This window comes from Peromyscus californicus, unplaced genomic scaffold (genome assembly GCF_007827085.1).
Source record: "Peromyscus californicus insignis strain IS unplaced genomic scaffold, ASM782708v3 Scaffold_13__1_contigs__length_99412109, whole genome shotgun sequence".
Lineage (NCBI taxonomy): Eukaryota > Metazoa > Chordata > Mammalia > Rodentia > Cricetidae > Peromyscus > Peromyscus californicus.
Window position 1 is genome coordinate 80,209,684 of NW_026294424.1, and position 21,005 is coordinate 80,230,688.

General features: G+C 38.1%; 1 protein-coding gene across 1 annotated transcript; it reads right to left on the reverse strand.

Moving 5' to 3' along the window:
• Positions 1-353: 353 nt before the first annotated feature.
• LOC128108926 (UDP-glucuronosyltransferase 2B7-like) lies at positions 354-20,412 on the reverse strand. Its single transcript, XM_052735933.1, has 6 exons — positions 19,689-20,412; positions 18,698-18,846; positions 10,382-10,513; positions 6,554-6,641; positions 3,497-3,716; positions 354-630 (listed from the first exon to the last, which is right to left on the reverse strand). Exons 1-6 carry the CDS (start codon positions 20,410-20,412, stop codon positions 354-356), a joined length of 1,590 nt encoding a protein of 529 aa, XP_052591893.1.
• Between the last annotated feature and the right edge of the window lie 593 nt (positions 20,413-21,005).

Consider the following 21,005-nt stretch of genomic DNA (forward strand, 5'->3'; position numbering starts at 1 on the left):
GTCACTTTTTAAATAGATAATTTTTTTGACAGACATTGGTAGTTCATTTCATTCCACTTTATTTTAAAAATGATATCTCTGAAAAATTCATAATAAAAACTTCAGGCTTCCTAATCTTCTCCCATAAACAATATGGTGTGTCCATGGTTATTGTTCTCAGGATTATCACATCAATAAATCAGCACAAAATGAGTTATATGAGGAAATAAGTATTTTAAATGGTTAATTTCTTATTTTTTAAGGAGTAAAATATATAGATAAGTCAAATAGCCCTATATCTCCTAAAACAAGAAGTACCTGATACACAGTGCTAGAACTGAATGGAAGAGTCTTGCCTTCATTCTTAAAGAACTCTATTCCTTTTTTTTCTTCCCAGTCTTTACAAAGAATCGGTAAACAATGAAGCAGCACTTTACAGCAAGGAAAGCCAAGGCTGCCACACAGGCGAGTAGGAATCCAACCACATCCAGAGAGTGGTACTGGTACCAGCTGAGGTTATAGGCAAGTGGCTTCAGATGCTTGGCCCCTTTGTGGCGCATGACAAACTCAATCCAGAAGACGGCTCTGTCCAGGGGCTTCATAGGCTGGTCATGGTGAATGGTTGACAACCACATCACATTCTCTTTATAGCTAATGGGAGATATGATGGGCATTGACTTACAGAATGAAGGTGAAAACATATGTGTATAAATTTATGTGTATCATAAAGATCATATGGAAGTATATAGAAAAGTATGTGTTCATCACAGTAAAGCTCTTATTAAATAATGTATCAGCTAGAACTCTTCAACACACAGGATTTAAACAATAAGAGAAATGCTAGGAAAAGTAAATATTCATAAATAAGAGATTGGACCCAGTTAACACCCCAAAGCAAAATAAACAAAATCAAACTGAGCTATCCTTTGAAGTTTTGAAACATGAGTCACTTAGAAAACAAATACTAGTGTAGCTAGTATGAAGAATTCAGAACAGAAGAACAATTTGGAGATGCACAGCCAATGCATGCCATTTTAACTGTAATCCATATCTGGGCAAAGTTGATAAGGAGTTGGGATTGATGAAGAACTGGTATTGACCACTTATCAGTGCTTATTGATTATAAACATAGATATGCAATGATTGTTCATTTACTATCTTCTTCTTAGTAAAAGAAATTTACTAATTTCTTTTCATAAATTTCTCATTCTAGTTGTTAACTGTTAGATGGAAATAATAAAACTATATTTTCCTTTATTTGTAGGAAAATGTTTTTGACTCTAGGAACACTGTGAATCATTCTTACTGTAAACTGGAATTAGAGTAAATTATTGCAATTACTCTTCATGCTTTTCTTTTACATGCTGTGACATTTCAATATTGAGTCTATTCAATATTTTACACTGAAACATTAAAGAGATATTTGATTCTAGTGGTGAAATGATTTCAGACCAGGATACATGGGAAAGGGGTCTATTTAAGGACATGTCTCATCAAGTTTAAAGCTTAACATGCTGTATCATAACAGAGTACCAATGGCAATGCAGGCAACCTCCTTTCTTGTTATTTATAATATATTAGAGAAATGCAGCCATATATACACAGAGAGAAGACAATGTTTTTCATACAAAGGCAGAAATAGTAATGTATTTTTGTTATACAGGACATGAGGCCTATAATAAGGATGTTGCACAGTTTACTCAAGACTAATACACTATGTGTCATGAACCTTCAAAATGTATCATCTATTTAAGAAATCAACTTCATCTAGTACCATCATTATGTCTATTAAGGATTAGAAATGTAGGCAAGTATCCACACAAGAGAATTTTTACCTAATCATCAAGAAAAATATTATTTTTCAAAAACCGTAAACAGAAAATGTGTTTCACAAAGTGCTTATTAGAATAGCTAAAATTTGTTCAAATTGAGTTAACTTGCTTTAAAATGTATCTGTTGTTCTTTTGTCACCACTCTTTCTCTCTCTCTCTGTCTCTCTCTCTGTCTCTCTCCATCTCTGTCTGTCTGTCTGTCTGTCTCTGTCTCTGTCTCTGTCTCTGTCTCTGTCTCTCTCTCTCTCTCTCTCTCTCTCTCTCTCTCTGTCTCTCTCCATCTCTGTCTCTGTCTGTCTGTCTGTCTGTCTCTCTCTGTCTCTCTCTCTCCTCGGGCGGGGGGGGGGGGTGTTCAGACAGGGTTCCTCTGTGTAGCAGGCCTAGTTGTCCTGAAACTTGCTTTGTAGACCAGGCAGGCCCCAAACTCACAGAAATCCACCTGCCTCTGCCTCCTGAGTGCTGGAATTAAAGGCATACACCACCTCTGCCCAGTTACAATTTCTTTCTTTCTTTCTTTCTTTCTTTCTTTCTTTCTTTCTTTCTTTCTTTCTTTCTTTCTTTCTTTCTTTCCTCTCCTTCTCTTTTTCTCTCTCCTTCCTTCCTCCCTACCTTCTTCCCTTTCTTTCTTCATTCCTTTCTTTTTCTTCCTTCCTTCCGTCCTTCCTTCCCTCCTTCCTTCCTTTTTTTCCTTCCTTCCTTTTTCCCTTTCTTTCTCTTTCTTTCTTTCTTTCTTTCTTTCTTTCTTTCTTTCTTTCTTTCTTCCTTTCTTTCTTCCTTTCTCCTCCATTACAGTTCTAAACAAAATTTTTATGCATGAAATAAATGTGTAATATTGTTGGTGAAAGAAAGACTATAATGAAGAAGCATAATTTGATTTAAGGTTCTGAAGTATTTTGGAAAGAAAATCATTATTGTGTAAGATATTTGGCAATTGAACAGCAATTTGCCAAATTCTTTCTTTCAAATGAATTTTTAAAAATTACGTAATTCTTCTAAACAAGGCAACCACAACTTAAAAATCTAAAGATATGCACTATTTATAACTAGAATCCTCTTTTTTGATGTTATTAATTGAATAAAAATCAAAGCTCTATTTTTCACCACAGATCAGCAATAGAATCAAATATTGGCGAATACAAATTTGTAAAATTAAATATAATTGGAATTAGAGATTAATGTTATCCTACTGGTTAACAAAAAGCCATTTTGAGGAGATTTTTTTTAAGTAAAAGAAAAATGGTGGCTGGGTTCACTTGCTTCACTCTACTACAATTTCAACTACCAGTAGGTATTTTAACAAATAAAACTGTATTATTCTAAAATTAAATCTCTGATAATTTTTTTAGTAAATCAATTTTGAAGTACTTTGGTCTAGGGTGTTGGCACGTATTTTTTATTCTAGAACTTTATAGGACGAAAGAGGAAGACGTCAAGTTAAATCCAGACTCTGTCTAAAATAAAGTAATGAGCAAACACATTGACATTCCCTCACTATCCAATGTAGGTCTTTGTATGTATCATTGTTTCTTTAGGTTAATTGCTGCTCTCTGGACCTTCTGGTGAGAAATGATCTATATTAAATAGGCTAGTGGCATAGCTCAGTGACAGAATAGTTGCTCAGCATGCATGTGTAAAGTCCCAGGTTCCGATACAAGACAAATAAATAGATAGACGGTTATACTCACGAAGGGTTGTTAACGACTGCCTTCAGTGCATTAAGCAGATCTGCACTTGTCATTGTATGAAAGTCAACTGCAACAGCTGCTCCTTTGGCCACCATGTGAGCAACATTATCATGTTGTTCCGCAAATAAAGGGATGCCAACCATGGGGATCCCATGATGGATCGCCTCATAAATACCGTTGGCTCCACCATGAGTTACAAAAGCTTTAGTTTTTGGATGACCTAGGATCAGAAGAACAACAGAAAACATATTAAATGCAACTCTTAGATATAAGTAAAAATCTATAATAAAGTGATCAAAGGGGCAGGGTATTTTTTAACATAAAAATTAAGTTGAATTCCTTAAATTCCTTTAATATCCCAGAGCAAAAATCACCCAGGTACACAGTAGTGTAAAGGAGAGAGCTGCAACTACTCTTTTCTTTTAAATGTGATGCTAGGGTTTGCAGAAGAATTAGTTGAGAGATTAATGACAGATGTGGCATGAGATGACACTAGAACGATGGGAAGTGATTTTCAGTTGAACACACAGAGTACATACCAGATGGAAGGAAGTGAATGTCTAAGGATGCCATGTGTTTGTTATAACTTACTGACTTAAGGAGTTCATATGTTCTTAGTGCCAACTATCTCTCTCTTGCTTCTTCCTTCCATTACCTCTTCCCAAGGTAACAAATGGAACCAAAGGTGCATGAGGAATCAACAGGGAGACATTGTTGTGTAGGCTTGCTTATCAGTACATACATACTCATGTGTGTACATGTGTGTGTGGAGAGGGTAGGGTTGGAAGAAGTTTTGCCGAGTGTGGTGATGCTGGCAGTCTCAGGAACCATAGACTGTTATCAAAATATCCAGTGCCAGAAATGGAAAACTTCACTATCAGTTGTTGGTTGTGGGGGGGATGGTCTGTGTCCAGGACTCTTCCCAAACAATATAGACCCTAGCCATTGTCCTTGACTGCTTCCCAGAACTTGAAGATAAGACTCTATTTGTAATTGGAAGATTTCTGTGTCCTGGCCAGCCGGTGATCAGGACAAATTCTCCCACTCACATCCCCCAAGTAAACACACAGAGGCTTATATTAATAATAACTGCTTGGCCATTTGCTTAGGCTTATTACTGACTAGCTATTACACTTAAGTTAACCCATAATTTTTAAATATGTCTAGCCACATGGCTTGGTACCTTTTCTCAGTTCTGCCTTGACATCTTGCTTCCTCTGTGTCTGGCTGGCGACTCCTGACTCTGCTGTTCTTCTTCCCAGAATTCTCCTCTCTGCTTGCCCCGCCTATACTTCCTGCCTGCCTACTGGTCAATCAGCATTTTATTTATCAACCATTCAGAGCAACACATATTCACAGCATACAGAACAACATCCCACAGCACCTATTGATGAAGACATTATACTCTTCAGGCATAGGACCTGGAGGAATTGACATGCAATTGACTTGGAAACTTCCTCTCTAAGGACTTTCATAGTATTAGAGCATGCTACATAAGATCTCTAGGGAGAAATGTAATCAATAGTCCTATCAGCTTTCAAATCTATGAATTTTAGCAATGACTGACATGGCAAGATATCAATAATGGCAAAATTGTGGTATTTTTATCTTAGGATTAACCAAGGGTTGTCTAATTAGGTTTGAGGTCAGCTCAGAAGTAAGAAATTCATGCGTGGTATTGTAAACCTAATCAACTATCCATGTCTGGAGAGATCATAGACCCCAAAGGAAAACCTCCTACTGCCATTTTCCAAAACAAGTATAATTTCTAACTACATTCTAAACACTTATCCTTATAACCAAGATAAGTGTAGCTCTCACACCTCATCCAAATGCTTCCATTGCAGCAAGTGGACAATACTGCCGAGATCCACAGCTGGTCAAAATGATGAGAATAAATGAACATTGGATGCCCAAGATCAATCAGTATACTTACAGCAGCTAAACTTCTATTTTTTTTTTTTTTTTGGTTTTTCGAAACAGGGTTTCTCTGTGTAGTTTTGCTCCTTTCCTGGAACTCGCTTTGGAGACCAGGCTAGCCTCGAACTCACAGAGATCCGCCTGCCTCTGCCTCCCAAGTGCTGGGACTAAAGGCGTGCGCCACCACTGCCCAGCGACAGCAGCTAAACTTCTAAATCAAAGGCTGTGGAAATATTTTGGAAAAGGTGTGAGAAGAGTGTAAGAGCCAGAGGACCAGGATACCTGGTGGAAGAAAGTGTTTTGGAGATATTATAGTGATGGTGCATCCATGAAATCTTGACAATGTGGTTGCCTAAATAAGACCTTCTCAATGACAGTACCAGTGGACCTGCCAACATAGTTGGGGGAAGTTTCACAGAGTCCTGTTCCTAGAGGAAAAGATATGGACAATCAATGGCTGCCATGATGGAAGAGCCAAGTTTCTCCAGTGTGAACCCCCTGATATATTATCCAATAATCCATGGTCAGCCCTAAACACATGTATTTAACAAGGAACAATAAATGGACTCAGTGGGATGGTGAGATGGTAGGGGGCAAAGCAGGAGATGAAGGAGGGAGAGAGAAGGCTGAAAATGATGTAAATATAGCACTTATGTATGATTTTCTCAAAATTGAAATATTTCACAAAAGATCAATAATAACTAACACATTTACTAAGCCTGATACAAGGCTTTTTAAGGCATCCAGGACAACCATGTAATCAGAGTGTTATATTGTTTTATAATAAACATTGTGAATTTTTTCTGATGGAAAATATTGTCATTGATAATTAAAAAGGACTGTTGTTTCTTAGTGGTTTTTGAAAAATTCCTATTTTAGAAAAGGGGACAGGTATAAAATTGAATCCAAGGTATGTACAAAATGCTCTCTGTAAGAGGCAGTTGCTTTTACAATGCACACATTGTTTCTGGAATAGAAAAATACAATGTCAGCTCATATTTCATTTTCTTTCAAGTTAAAAATCAATATTTTAAAATTGGTTTTATTTTTGTGTTTTCTAAAAAGAATCAGTTTGCTTCCTATTGCACTATAGTCTGTGACTCTCATGTTTTCAGTATTTGTTTCCCAGAGTCTTACCTAAAAGATCATTCTGAGGCATCCACTTGAACACCCTAGTATTGGGTCCTAATGTGTCTGGTTTCTTGCCCTCAAATCTCCAAAGAACCTGTTAGAGATTGGATAATAATTTATACCAGGATTCAAAACTTAAAACATAGTATTTAAAAAGTTATATGGTGCTTAGCTAAATACCGTTCACAGCCCAGGTGTTGGAAACCAGGAAAAGAGACTTTAAACAATAAGAACTATCAAAAAAGTGAGACAGAGTATGACAACATCGATTGTGTTTCTCTTTATACTTAGTCAGTTGGATGTCATCATGATTTTTCCATGTGCAGTTACATACATACATGAGAGAGTTAATGAAATGTGAATGTATTTAAGAAAAGTTTATGTGGTCATAATTCAGGTACAAGGAAGAATGATTAAACTTTATGTGTATTTGCTATAATACTTCTAATTTCCCATTTCTAATTTCATGCCAATTTAAAATAACCCAAGATTTTACTTATAGTCATCTGTCCTATGTTATTTTAATAGAATTTGGCATTTTTTAATTATTATTATTTTTTGAGACTATTCCATATTCACAATTTTCTCTGTTTAGAGGTTTTTTGGAAAAGGTGTCATCATGGAGAATCAGAGAATGAGTCATCTGTCCGTCCTATCCTGACAATGATCTCACAGAGTGTAGATGTTTAAATTGTCCACTAACTGCCAGTGATGTGGTTGCTGGCAGAGCATTTCCACAGGACATAAAGGTCCACACACTTGCTTGCACCCTTCTGCATATTCAGAAGGTGCTGACTCTACCGTGAAAATAGCAACCACAGAGAGTGACTTTGACATATTTTTTTTTTAACAAACAAGAAATAAAATCTAATATTCCTTATCTCTTGGTGGGAAATTGGTTTTACTTAGGAATCATAAGAAGTGTAGAGCATCTCATCACATGAGTCACATTACTGTCAGTGAGACAGAGTATTCCTTTCATATAGAAAAGGAAGCTGGTTTGCTGCTCATAAGTGATAGTAGTTGTAGAAAAAAGAACAAAATCTTAATAGTGCCACGTTGGTTCCATATGATAGATTGCACAACACTTCGAGGTTAATATGCTTTTTGAAATCCAAAGCAATTCTAAAGCCAGACCACACAAAGGGTGCTAATTTTAGAAATCCCAAACTACCCTCATAAATTGGAGCTCCACCTACTTGTTTAATGTCTGTTTGCTGCAAGATGTTTAAACTTAACTTCAGGATCTCAAGGAAAACCAGCACAAGCAATTGCAGGAAGACTTCATGTGATAGAAAGCTAAAAGTCTAGTTCCTAACTACTCCATATTAAAGTTCAGCTGTGGTAAATTATCTTCATATACCTTATGAAGAGAGCCAGCTGGACCTTTTCTGGCATCAACCTTATTTCTATTGGACTATCTCTTATTTCCCCATTTGTTCCTAAGTGACAGACATTTTACTCTACCGGGTTAGAGACATAGTTCCATGAACGATGTTTGATTATGCATGGTTCATCATAAGGACAGGGACCACTCCACCCTCTCTTTTACATCTTCCTGTTAGGGGTTTTGGCAGGTCCTAGAAAGGTCAATTCTTCCTTCTGATTTTCTGAATGAACATGGTACAAAAGGACTGAGGTGCTAACCTTCTTCTCCCTTTCTCTGAAAAGTCTTCTGAATGGTAACTAAGCAACCCTAGTCCAGAAATCTCATAAAGAGGGAAGGGTTACCTGGGAAGTCTAGATGCTACTACAAGTCTAGAAGTCTACTATATGCTATACCACAGACATTTTTCAATATCTGCCAATAAAGTTATTAAATAAAATTTCATTTCCATTAAATGTCTAGATTTGAACAAGGCTCAAGAAAAAGGAGTAAGTGACTATTGAGGTTTTTTTTTTTTTATTTTGCTTATAGTATCATCAGAATAGAAAAGTTTAAACTGTCCTCACTCACCATGCTTCTCTGTGATCACGATGTTTATGTCAATGTTTTTGTCAATCAAAAACATATTCTGTAGAATCTGCTATATTTATCTTTATTTTTTAACTGACTTTATTTTCAGGCAAATTATAGGCGGGACTAACAGAGAGGAGAATAGAGAGAACAGGAAGTGGGTGGGGGAGACACTGCCAGCCGCCATCAGGACAAGGAAGATGTAAAGTACCGGTAAGCCACAAGTCACGTGGCAAGGTATAGATTAATGGAAATGGATTAATTTAAGCTGTAAGAACAGTTAGCAAGAAGCCTGCCACGGCCATACAGTTTGTAACCAATATAAGTCTCTGTGTTTACTTGGTCGGGTTTGAGCAGCTGTGGGGCTGGCAGGTGAGAGAGATTTATCCTGACTGTGGGCCAGGCAGGAAAACTCAAGCTACAAATGGCGTCCAACGTGGGGCAAGAGTTTCCACCTAAAACCTGAGAAAAAAGATTCTAAAACAGAGCTAAAAACAGTTCCTAGTTGTCTCTTTCAAGTTAGCGGCAGCTGCTGGTTTGAGCTACTGGCGGGTTCCTAGCGTGCGTGCATGCTCGACCTGCAGTATGGTGGGAATGAGGCCTCTGCAAGTGGTGCATTAAGCTGTGTGGTGGATTTAGCCTTTGCTAGTACAAAACAAAACAAAAAAAAGAGGTTTCTGGGCTACACGCTGCTTTGATAGAAGCATAGACCCACTATTTCTGAGAGTTGATGGCTCCCAGAGCTGGCAGAAAACGTATCACCGCCATGTTGGGAAGCTGAAGTAGGCAGAGCCAGCAGTGCCAGCGCCGTTTCAGGCTTAGAAGGCTGCAGTTCAAAGCAATAGGCTCAAGCTGATATAAAAAAATAAGCCACGTAAAGATGGCTACCACACAGAGAATCTGGATTATGTTCTCTTTGATATTCGTAACTAAAAAAAACCATTTGATTACAAAAGCTGTTGAGTTATGCCAAAATGTATATTTTAAAGGTACCTTGACTTCAAAATTTGGATGTAAGGATATGTTGCTTTGGGAAGGAGGCTCTGCTTTTGTTTCCACAGAAAGCCAGAGGCTATGGATTTGTTCCAGATTAAGATACATCAGGTTTGACCAGCCAAGACCACCTAAAAGGTCTCTGATGACACCATGGCCCAGATGATCCAACATCCAGAACCGTTTCAAGGCAACTGGCTCAGACGATACACCCTCATGGACTACTCCATAACCCTAAAATATTCTTTGTGTCCCCATAAGATACAGCGCCCCCCTCCAGCAGGAAGTAGTAAGAGAAGCTACGCCCAAATTCCCAAATATACCAAGCTGACTTTGGAGATGTGTAAAGGTTAAAACCTTCCTTTTTAAGAAAAGAAAACGGGAAGTGCTGTGGGATGGTCTGTATGTCAAATGTGTTGCTGATTGGTCAATGAATAAATCACTGATTGGCAGTGGCCAGGCAGGAAGTATAGGTGGGACTAACAGAGAGGAGAATAGAGAGAACAGGAAGCTGGGTGGGGGAGACACTGCCAGCTGCCATCAGGACAAGGAAGATGTAAAGTACCGGTAAGCCACAAGCCACGTGGCAAGGTATAGATTAATGGAAATGGATTAATTTAAGCTGTAAGAACAGTTAGCAAGAAGCCTGCCACGGCCATACAGTTTGTAACCAATATAAGTCTCTGTGTTTACTTGGTCGGGTTTGAGCAGCTGTGGGGCTGGCAGGTGAGAGAGATTTATCCTGACTGTGGGCCAGGCAGGAAAACTCTAGCTACAGCAAATCATAATACTTCATTTTACATAAAGGATCCTTCCAGTGTCAGACCTTTCCAGATGTTAATAAACTCAGTAGATAATTGCCTTCCATGAGGGCACCATCTTACCTTTTGTGGAATCTGTGCCAGGGCTGATGCAATTGTGTTGGCTCGTTCTTGTGTTATGTTTCTGATCATCGACCCCAGAGAAAATACCACCACACCATGTTCCCCAGAGCTCTGTGCAAACTCTTCCATTTCCTGTGGATACAGAAATTGTTTTACTACCAAAAATCAACAGCAGATGAAACTCTATTTAAATTGCCATTAAACTAGGAGAAAAATGAAGTATTATAGGACTGATAAGTACCCCTGGTCAAGCACACAAAAGACAATCATTGCTGTCTTAATCATTCATGGGGAGCAGCACTATATATATTCCCATCTTTGAGCAACAAGTATTCCAAATATTATGTTCTGAAAAAATTAAAATTGCAATATGTCCATCATATGAGGTGATCAGAAAGTTGTAATCCTCATTTACATTTATTTCTTAACCTATAGATAATGTGATTTTTCCCTTTTCTTCATTTCCTGTGACCAGTGGTGATTTAATGTAAATAAGGACAGTGATATAAAACAATTTATTGCTATGACATATATGTATGTAAGTTACCTTGCATCCTTGTTGATTTAGGGTATTAAAGGATTCTGATAAAACAATTAAAATGTAATATTTGTATATTCAATCTGTATAATTATTTTTTGATTTTGTTTGAAGAAGGTATTTTTATTATTTATAAAATCATGATACATATTGATTATACACAAATTAATTTTACTTTATATAGTTCAGATACATATACTATGTATTATTCATATATAAGTATTGCAAAGACACTTGATACAATTGATAAATTTCTGATTTATTTTTTCAGGAAAGAATTCACAAAAGCATTTGATAAGTGATGGAAATGCAGGTAATTGTGGAAAAGAAAAATATAAATTTTAACATTTATTTCTACTTAGTGTGTGTTCATGTGTGTGTGTATGTAGTGTGTGTGTGTGTGTGTGCGTGTGTGTGTGTGTGTGTGTGTGTGTGTGTGTGTGTGTGTGTGTGTGTGTGACAGTAACCATGAGAAGGGCAGAAGACAAAAAAACAATCATCAGAAGTTTTTCCTTTCCACCATTTACGTTTATTTCCATGGGTGAAACTCAAGTTATCAGACCTTTAGTTTAGTCTTTTGCCTGCTGAGCCAGCTTTTCAGACTAAATACAGAAATTTTAACACAGAATAAGACAAAGTTTAGAATATATAACTTAGGTTAAAATCTTGTTTGTGAAACATAATAACAACGGTTGTTATAACCAATTATGATCATTGCATTGTTACACATTGTTTTTCTTATCTTCTTTCCCTTGTTCTAATACTAATAACACTGCCCATTTCTCTTAATGGGAATCGAGGAATCCTTCAAGTACAGGATAAAATGTACAAAACCTACACATGTATGGAATCATCCTTTGATCATGGAAAACTACTGTGTATAGTCTAGATGATTAACATTCAAAACTACTGTTAAATGTTAACTATTTAAAACTATTTCCATGGTCAGTGAGGTGACTCAGTTAGGAGGATTTTTGCTACCAAGTCTGATGACCTGAATTTGATCCTGTAACCCACATGCTAGAAGACAAACAAGACTCCTTGAATTTGACTCTAACATTTGTACATATGCCATGATGTCCCTCTCTCCACATGCATACACAGTAGTATATATGCACACACATAAATCACACACAAGTTAAAAATAAATGAAAATACTTTCATGTTATGTGGTTGCTGGTGATATAAAAATGAACAATTCTTTGGCTATCATACTATATGTCATTAAAGAAAGCTTACTCTCTATAACTGTTTTACAACTGTTGTGGTGATATATTGTGTCCCCCAATATATTGTGTACCCTAATAAAGCTTATCTGAGGATCAGAGGAAAAAGCCAGCGACTATATTAAACATGGAAGTCAGGCAATGGTAGCACATGCCTTTATTCTTAGCATTTGGGAAGCAGAGATCCATCCGGATCTCTGTGAGTTCAAGGCCACACTGGGGAACAGAGCCAGGCATGATGACACATGCCTTTAATCCCAGCACCAACCATAGAGTGCTGTGGGATGGTCTGTATGTCAAATGTGTTGCTGATTGGTCAATGAATAAATCACTGATTGGCAGTGGCCAGGCAGGAAGTATAGGCGGGACTAACAGAGAGGAGAATGGAGAGAACAGGAAGCTGGGTGAGAGAGACACTGCCAGCCGCCATGATGACAAGCCGCATGTGAAGATGCCGGTAAGCCACGAGCCATGTGGCAAGGTATAGATTAATGGAAATGGATTAATTTAAGCTGTAAGAACAGTTAGCAAGAAGCCTGCCACGGCCATACAGTTTGTAACCAAAAAAAAAAAAAAAAAAAAGGTGATATATACAGTATAGAAACAAATACATCGTTTTAAAAAATAAAGTCTTTAAAGAGACAGTAAAATTAATATAAAAAATAAGCCACGTAGAGATGACTATTACACAGAGAGTCTGGATTGTGTTGTCTTTGGAATTCTTAACTACAGAGAGATATTTGATTGTAAAGGAAGCTGAGTTAAACCAGTATGTATATTTTAAAGATACTTTGACTTCAAAATTTGGATGTAAGGATATGTTGCTTTGGAAAAGAGTCTCTGCTTTTGTTTCTACAGAAAGCCAGAGGCTATGGATTTGTTCCAGATTAAGATACATCAGGTTTGACCAGCCAAGACCCCCTGAAAGGTCTCCGATGACACCATGGCCCAGATGATCCAACATCCAGAACCGTTTCAAGACAACTGGCTCAGATGATACAGCCTCACGGACTACTCCATGATCCTAAAATTTTCTTTGTTTCCCCAGAAGATACAGCGCCCCCTTCCAGCAGGAAGTAGTAAGAGAAGCTACGCCCAAATTCCCAAATATACCAAGCTGACTTTGGAGATGTGTAAAGGTTAAAACCTTCCTTTTTAAGAAAAGAAAAGGGGAGGTGCTGTGGGATGGTCTGTATGTCAAATGTGTTGCTGATTGGTCAATGAATAAATCACTGATTGGCAGTGGCCAGGCAGGAAGTATAGGTGGGACTAACAGAGAGGAGAATGGAGAGAACAGGAAGCTGGGTGAGAGAGACACTGCCAGCCGCCATGATGACAAGCCGCATGTGAAGATGCCGGTAAGCCACGAGCCATGTGGCAAGGTATAGATTAATGGAAATGGATTAATTTAAGCTGTAAGAACAGTTAGCAAGAAGCCTGACACAGCCATACAGTTTGTAACCAATATAAGGCTCTGTGTTTATTTGGTTGGGTCTGAATGGCTGTGGGACTGGCGGGTATCAGAGATTTGTCCTGACTGTGGGCCAGGCAGGAAAACTTTAGCAACAATAGAGGTCTGGAGGCCTGTGCAGACAGACAGGAGGTGATGTAGCTGGGTGGAGAGAGGAAATGATATGGCAGAATGGAAAGGCATAGGAGTGGGTATACAGGAAGTAGATCTCTTTGAAGGCTGAGGGCTGGTAAGGTGAGGTTGGCTGTGGCTTGTCCTATTCCTCTGATCGCTCGGTTTTAACCCCAATATCTTGCTCTGAGTTTTTTAATTATAAGACCATTTAACAATTTGTCTTACAAACTGTGATGTTCATTTCATATGAGATATTATGTCAGAATGATTGGATAATTTACATCTAGTTACTGTTTTCATAAGCAGGTGGTAAGAATAACTAGATGTTCATGTGCAGTATATATTTTTTTTCTGTGGTTATTCTGGCAAGGAGCTGTGATGCCAGGACTCCATTCCCCAATGAAGTTTTACTGGTCTCCTGTAATCTGGCATAAGACAGAAAAACCATCATCAGGCTTCCCAAAGAATGAGCCCCAAACTCATTATCTAATACCAATAGATCTGCTCCTTAAAAACGTGTGCAATTGAGCAACACTCAATGGACTCAAACATTGTATTATGTGTTCTCTCTGTCTCTCTGTCTCTCTGTCTCTCTGTCTCTCTGTCTCTCTGTCTCTCTCTCTCTCTCTCTCTCTCTCTCTCTCTCTCTCTCTCTCTCTGTGTGTGTGTGTGTAATGACAAAGAAAAACAAACAAAAAAATCTGTGTCAATAGAGTAAATGATCCCTTTTATACCTTAAGCTACAAAACTGTGAGATCTCAAGTGAGTAGTGCATTAATTTTAGTAGACTGAAAGCAAGGAAATGTTGAGTTTTCTTGTAAAGTAATTGAAGCCAAAAATTCACGATATTGAAAAATGGTCTTTTGCTTATGCTAAGATACTGTTGAAGAATCTTGACAGGTTACATTTCAGGTTTGCACTTTTTCCATCCTGTTTCCAAAATTTATACATTTACTTTCCTAAGTTGCTGTGGGATGGTCTGTATGTCAAATGTGTTGCTGATTGGTCAATGAATAAATCACTGATTGGCAGTGGCCAGGCAGGAAGTATAGGCGGAACTAACAGAGAGGAAAATTGAGAGAACAGGAAGCTGGGGGGGGAGACACTGCGAGCCGCCATCAGGATAAGGAAGATGTAAAGTACCGGTAAGCCACAAGCCACGTGGCAAGATATAGATTAATAGAAATGGATTAATTTAAGCTGTAAGAACAGTTAGCAAGAAGCCTGCCACGGCCATACAGTTTGAAACCAATATAAGTGTCTGTGTTTACTTGATCGGGTTTGAGCGGCTTGGGACTGGCGGGTGAGAGAGAGTTGTCTTGACTGTGGGCCAGGCAGGAAAACTCAAGCAACAAATGGCGCCCAACGTGGGGCAAGAGTTTCCACCTAAAAACTAAAAAAAAAAGATTCTAAAACGGACCTAAAAATAGCTTCCTAATTGTCTCTCTCAAATGAGCGGCAGCTGCCGGTTTGAGCTACTGGCGGGTTGCTGGTGTGTGCGCTCGACCTGCCGCCGTATGGCGGGAATGAGGCCTCTGCAAATGGCACATTAAGCTACATTGTGGATTTAGCCTTTGCTAGTACAAAACAAAAAAAGAGGTTTCTGGGCTACATGCTGCTTGGATAAAAGCATATAGACCCACGATAGTTCCCAGAGCTGGCGGTAAGCATACCGCCGCCATGTTGGGAAGCTGAGGTGGGCGGAGCCAGCAGCCAGAGCTGCTGCAGCTTAAAACAATAGATTCACAATAAGAGAGATTCAGATGTAATAGTTTAAAATGTGTGTAAAATATACGTAGGCTTAAAAGAGACAAAAAAAGGTGATATATACAGTATAGAAACAAATACATGGTTTTAAAAAATAAAGTCTTTAAAGAGACAGTAAAATTAATATAAAAAATAAGCCACGTAGAGATGACTATTACACAGAGAGTCTGGATTGTGTTGTCTTTGGGATTCTTAACTACAGAGAGATATTTGATTATAAAGGAAGCTGAGTTAAACCAGTATGTATATTTTAAAGATACTTTGACTTCAAAATTTAGATGTAAGGATATGTTGCTTTGGAAAAGAGTCTCTTTTGTTTCCACAGAAAGCAAGAGGCTATGGATTTGTTCCAGAGTAAGATACATCAGGTTTGACCAGCCAAGACCCCCTGAAAGGTCTCCGATGACACCATGGCCCAGATGATCCAACATCCAGAACCGTTTCAAGACAACTGGCTCAGATGATACAGCCTCACGGACTACTCCATGATCCTAAAATTTTCTTTGTTTCCCCAGAAGATACAGCGCCCCCCTCCAGCAGGAAGTAGTAAGAGAAGCTACGCCCAAATTCCCAAATATACCAAGCTGACTTTGGAGATGTGTAAAGGTTAAAACCTTCCTTTTTAAGAAAAGATAAGGGGAGGTGCTGTGGGATGGTCTGTATGTCAAATGTGTTGCTGATTGGTCAATGAATAAATCACTGATTGGCAGTGGCCAGGCAGGAAGTATAGGCGGGACTAACAGAGAGGAAAATTGAGAGAACAGGAAGCTGGTGGGGGAGACACTGCGAGCCGCCATCAGGATAAGGAAGATGTAAAGTACCGGTAAGCCACAAGCCACGTGGCAAGGTATAGATTAATAGAATTGGATTAATTTAAGCTGTAAGAACAGTTAGCAAGAAGCCTGCCACGGCCATACAGTTTGAAACCAATATAAGTGTCTGTGTTTACTTGATCGGGTTTGAGCGGCTTGGGACTGGCGGGTGAGAGAGAGTTGTCTTGATTGTGGGCCAGGCAGGAAAACTCTAGCAACACTAAGTATATATGGTATATATCTTTTAGGACACTGCCTGAGAATGTGTTAAAATTCTCATTATTTTTGAGGAAGTAAATATAAAGTTTCTTCAAATGTAAGATAATTACTAGTTTTAGTAAATCATTATGGTTTGAATGCAAATGTCTCCCTTCATGCTCACTGGTAAATCCTTTGGCTGCTGGTCATTACACTTTGGGGAGTTTTGGAAATTTTATGAAGGGAAGCCTACTTGACTCCATCAGGTAATTGTTTTCTGTGTTGGGGGCAGTCCAACTAATGCTCTACTTCCTTCATGGTATGGACAGTCCTTCCATACACTTCTGCCCCCAATAGGGTCTGCCTTAATCTAGGACCAGCACCAACAGAGCTGAGTCCTGAAACTTCCGAGTTCATGACCAATATAAATCATTTGGTACTGTGGTTTGTTCTGTCAGGAATGTTGTCGCAGTCTAACAGTAACAACAAAAATTTCCATGACAGAAATACTCAACATTAACTTGGCATTACCCACTTAGAAGCTGAGATACTTAGTTTCACTGGTGTCAGTCTTTCTCCCAAAGTCCATATGATCTTGGTACTATTAGACTCTGATAAGATGTACTGAGATCTATGAGTATTCTATTCTATGCTCACATTTTTGCTGTCTAAACTGCAATAGCAGCCTTCTACAGGTTCTTTATTTCCAGTCTTACTTCTGTGCAACCCAACGCAGGGAACTGCACCTTGAAGGTGCTTTTTTTTTAATTTTAAAGGAAATCTGATTTTTTTATTTTATAATTTAATTTAATTTTACATATCAGCCATGGATTCCTCTGTCCTCCCTCCTCCTCCCCCCAACCCACCCCCCATTCTCATATCCTCCAAGGCAAGGACTCCCCTGGGGATTTAGCTCAACCTGGTAGATTCAGTCCAGTCAAGGCAGGTCCATTCCCCTCCTCCCAAGCTGAGCAAAGTGTCCCTGCATAGGCCCTAGGTTCCAAACAGTCAGCTCATGTACTAAGGACAGGTCCTGGTGCCACTGCCTGGGTGCCCCCTGTAGCAGGAATCTTAACAGTTCTGGCCAACTTCTCAGCTGATCTTGTTTCATCAGACTGGAAGCCTCTGTGTCCTTATATCCCAATGACTCTCAGCTGAACTGTGCTGCTCAAAAGCCTGAAAGCTTAACCAGCCAAATGCTTCTTGTTTCTGGTCTTCACACCTTATATATCTTTCCTTTCTACCATCACTCCCTGGGATTAAAGACTCCCTTTCTGGAATTAAAGGCGTGTGTCACCATGCCTGGCTGTTTCCAATGTGGCCTTGAACTCACAGAGATCCAGAGTGATTTTTACCTCTGAAACGCTAGGATTAAAGGTATGAGTGCCACCATTTTCTAGCCTTTGTATCTAGTGGCTGTTCTGTCTCTGATCCCAGATAAGTTTATTAGGGTGCACAATATTTTGGGGAACACAATACCACCACATTCTCCCAAACAGTCTAAGCTAATCAACTGTCTCACTTATCCGGAGGGCCTTACTTCTTCTCAGTTCACTTCCTTTCTTTGTGGTCTTAATGGCCTAATTAACATTTTAACCACTTACCTATTGTGAACTTTTAAATAATATGTTTATCAAAAGCCCCTGTTGTCTATATCTTCTTGCTAAACAACACATGCAGTCCTAATTTCTTATCTTCCTATATTATCTTATCCTTATCCTTTTGTTTTGTTTTGTTTTTCAAATCAGTGATTTTAGGATGTGTTTTATTATTTCTATTCAATGGTCTCTTTAGATTATAATCACTTCCTTAAATATATTCCATTCAATTTTCATTAAGTATAGTCTGTCTTTCAAAATGGGTTTGGTTTAGGCAGGAACGTCGCTATGTTGTTTCTCTGCATATCAAGAACTTATTGAGATGTATGTTAATCACTTGACAGTTTTTTTATGAATATGCATCACTTTTTTATAGCACTGAATTAAGTTGTTTCCCCAAGGTTCTCCTGTTATTCCATAAATGGAAGAAAATGCATAAATTTGTGGCTGTTTTAACCTTGAGCATCCATTTGGCAGGATGTTTTTCCCCACTTCTGATTCTTTCTCACTGGAAGAAAAACTAAAAGAATGGTGTAGAACCATTTTTACTGAAGCAAAATGAAACAAAACTAAACTAAAAAGTTGTCCTTACCTTAGACAAGGGTTTGGCAGGTTTGCAGTGGAGTCCGCCAACAAACTCAATGTTTGGTAAAGATGGGCGAGGAAACTCTAAATCCCAGTAGGACCGAATGAGCCACATTTCTGCTTTCTTCATTGTGTCAACCATAGTAGTAGGTGTTCCTAAATAGAGAAATGAGTTGAAGATGGAAGAGCAAAATAGTAAAGAAAATATTGCCACGTGAATAAAATATATATTGTCTGAAAAGTGTTGGAATAATTTTACACAAAGAAACAAAGCGATCATTCATGAAACAAATATATTTACTTTATGTACAATGCATATTTGTGGCTTACATAATATGTATATTAAAGGTAAACTGAGATGAAATGCTAATGTCACCTCAATAATTCAGCAATCCTATTCATTATATAATCCATGAAGTCCCTATGTATCTGCCATGCATTTTGTTCTTTTCTAAAGCTTCAGAAAAGCAGATACAAATATAAAGGAGCATTTTGGCTCTAGAGTCAAGCTGTCCCAGCATAATTATGGACACGACTTTTACAGGAATCATGTTAGTTTCTACAACAAATAAGCTATCCCTTGACTCTTCCTTTCCTAAGAGGGCTATACCTGGAAGAATTTCTGGCATCTATCTCTACTTTTCATTTGTATTAGCAATGCCATAATATGTATTTCTTTGTAGAAATATTTACAAATATTATCTGGAAAGTTTTCAGAAAGCATGAGAATAGAAACTTTTGCTCTTGTTTAATTGTGTCTTTCTTTCTTAAACTAGGAGATCATGACTGCCAACAATACCAACCAAATATAGTTAGATCCAAGCATCAGTAGTTTAGGTCTTTAAAATGGAGGTTTGAACATGATGTTGTAGTGAAATTGTTGTGCAATATTATATTTCATTTAATCATTTCAGCATGAAAGACATACTTACACCTAAGAATGTCTTTAAGAGCAACGAAAGGTAGGCCCTCACCTGCTGATGAGAGACACAACTTACCTAAAATTTCACTGAAAAATGGATCCCAATCCTTAGCAGGAAATGACTCATAGAAAAAGTCAAAGTAAAGCAAACATATCATATTTTCTACCCTCTCCATGAATGTCATTTGGCCACTTAACCCTGACAAAACAATAGGTACATAGGAGGGAGGGAATATAAGTCCCCCACTGTACTTTTCTATTGCGTAGCCATTACCAAAGCGAAGACTGTACACAAAGGGTACTTGGAGTAACTCAGCTATCAGCTCACCACAGGGACCAATAGCATCTGAAAGAACAACATCAAACTTGGATTTCTGTAGTTTTGATATAAGTTGTTTGTTCGAAACTGCTTCTCTACAAAGCTTTAACCACAAATCAGAAAATTGCCCAAACATTATGTTCATCGATGGGTAATATCTCCAACATGTGTCTTTTGGCACATCATATACCCACATATTGACCCATTGGGTAAAAAACTTTTCTACTTCATCATTATTGGAAGCTGTAGGAAATGTTTCATATTTAAGACCAGATGGTTTTTTGGGATCGAGAAAGATAGAAGACGAAGGTCTCAGAACAGTCACTTCATGACCCCTTTGTACAAGTTCATCCAGTATTATCTTTAAATTCATCCAGTGACTGTATTCCATTGGCCATACCAACACCTTCCCACAATTCCCATATCTGAAGTAGCAACTCATCTGCAGCAGGAGCAGAACAGACATCCACTTCACAGGCATCCTGGGAAATCAAAGTCCTTCTGTTCACAGTGTGTTTCCTTCTGTCACTACTTGCACTTTTATCTAAGAAGAAATTAGCCCAGAAGTTAATATATAACTTGCATTGATTAAAGCTGGTAACTGAACAACCATCAGCATATTGAAGGACAAAATAGAGAAGGCTAATTTTATTTGCTATCTTTTTACATGAGTGTGTTTAATGTCTCTTTTATGATGAAGTGTTTTCAATAAGCCAGGAGCTGATGACTGCATGTTCAATCATCTGTGATGCATAGATACTACAATGGTCTATAAAATGTCTCTCAGTAGCAGTGAGAGGAGTAATGTGACTGCTTTCTGAATTCTCCTCTAAACAAAATGGAAAGCATATTAATTTACACAGCTGATCATTATTTCTTCCATAGAATGAATCAAAAAATTTTGTAATAATGTTCTTAAATGTACTTATGTACATAAAATTCACCAACTTAAACTGTGTGTCAAATGTTTTATAGTATATTTGCAATAAAGCATAAACTCCTTGACTACAAGTTTGCAAGAATTTCATGAGAAGTAGTAACCTTTTTCAGTCATCACTTTGGCAAAGCCAAAAA

Bases quoted from the DNA above. Each gene is read 5' to 3' on its own strand.
- LOC128108926 (XM_052735933.1), bottom strand. From the start codon at position 20,412: ATGCCTGTGAAGTGGATGTCTGTTCTGCTCCTGCTGCAGATGAGTTGC. The intron at 6,642-10,381 runs GTAAGATGGTGC...AATCTCTAACAG, and splicing joins TGGCACAGATTCCACAAAAG to GTTCTTTGGAGATTTGAGGG. The intron at 631-3,496 runs GTGAGTATAACC...ATCTCCCATTAG, and splicing joins GCAGTCGTTAACAACCCTTC to CTATAAAGAGAATGTGATGT.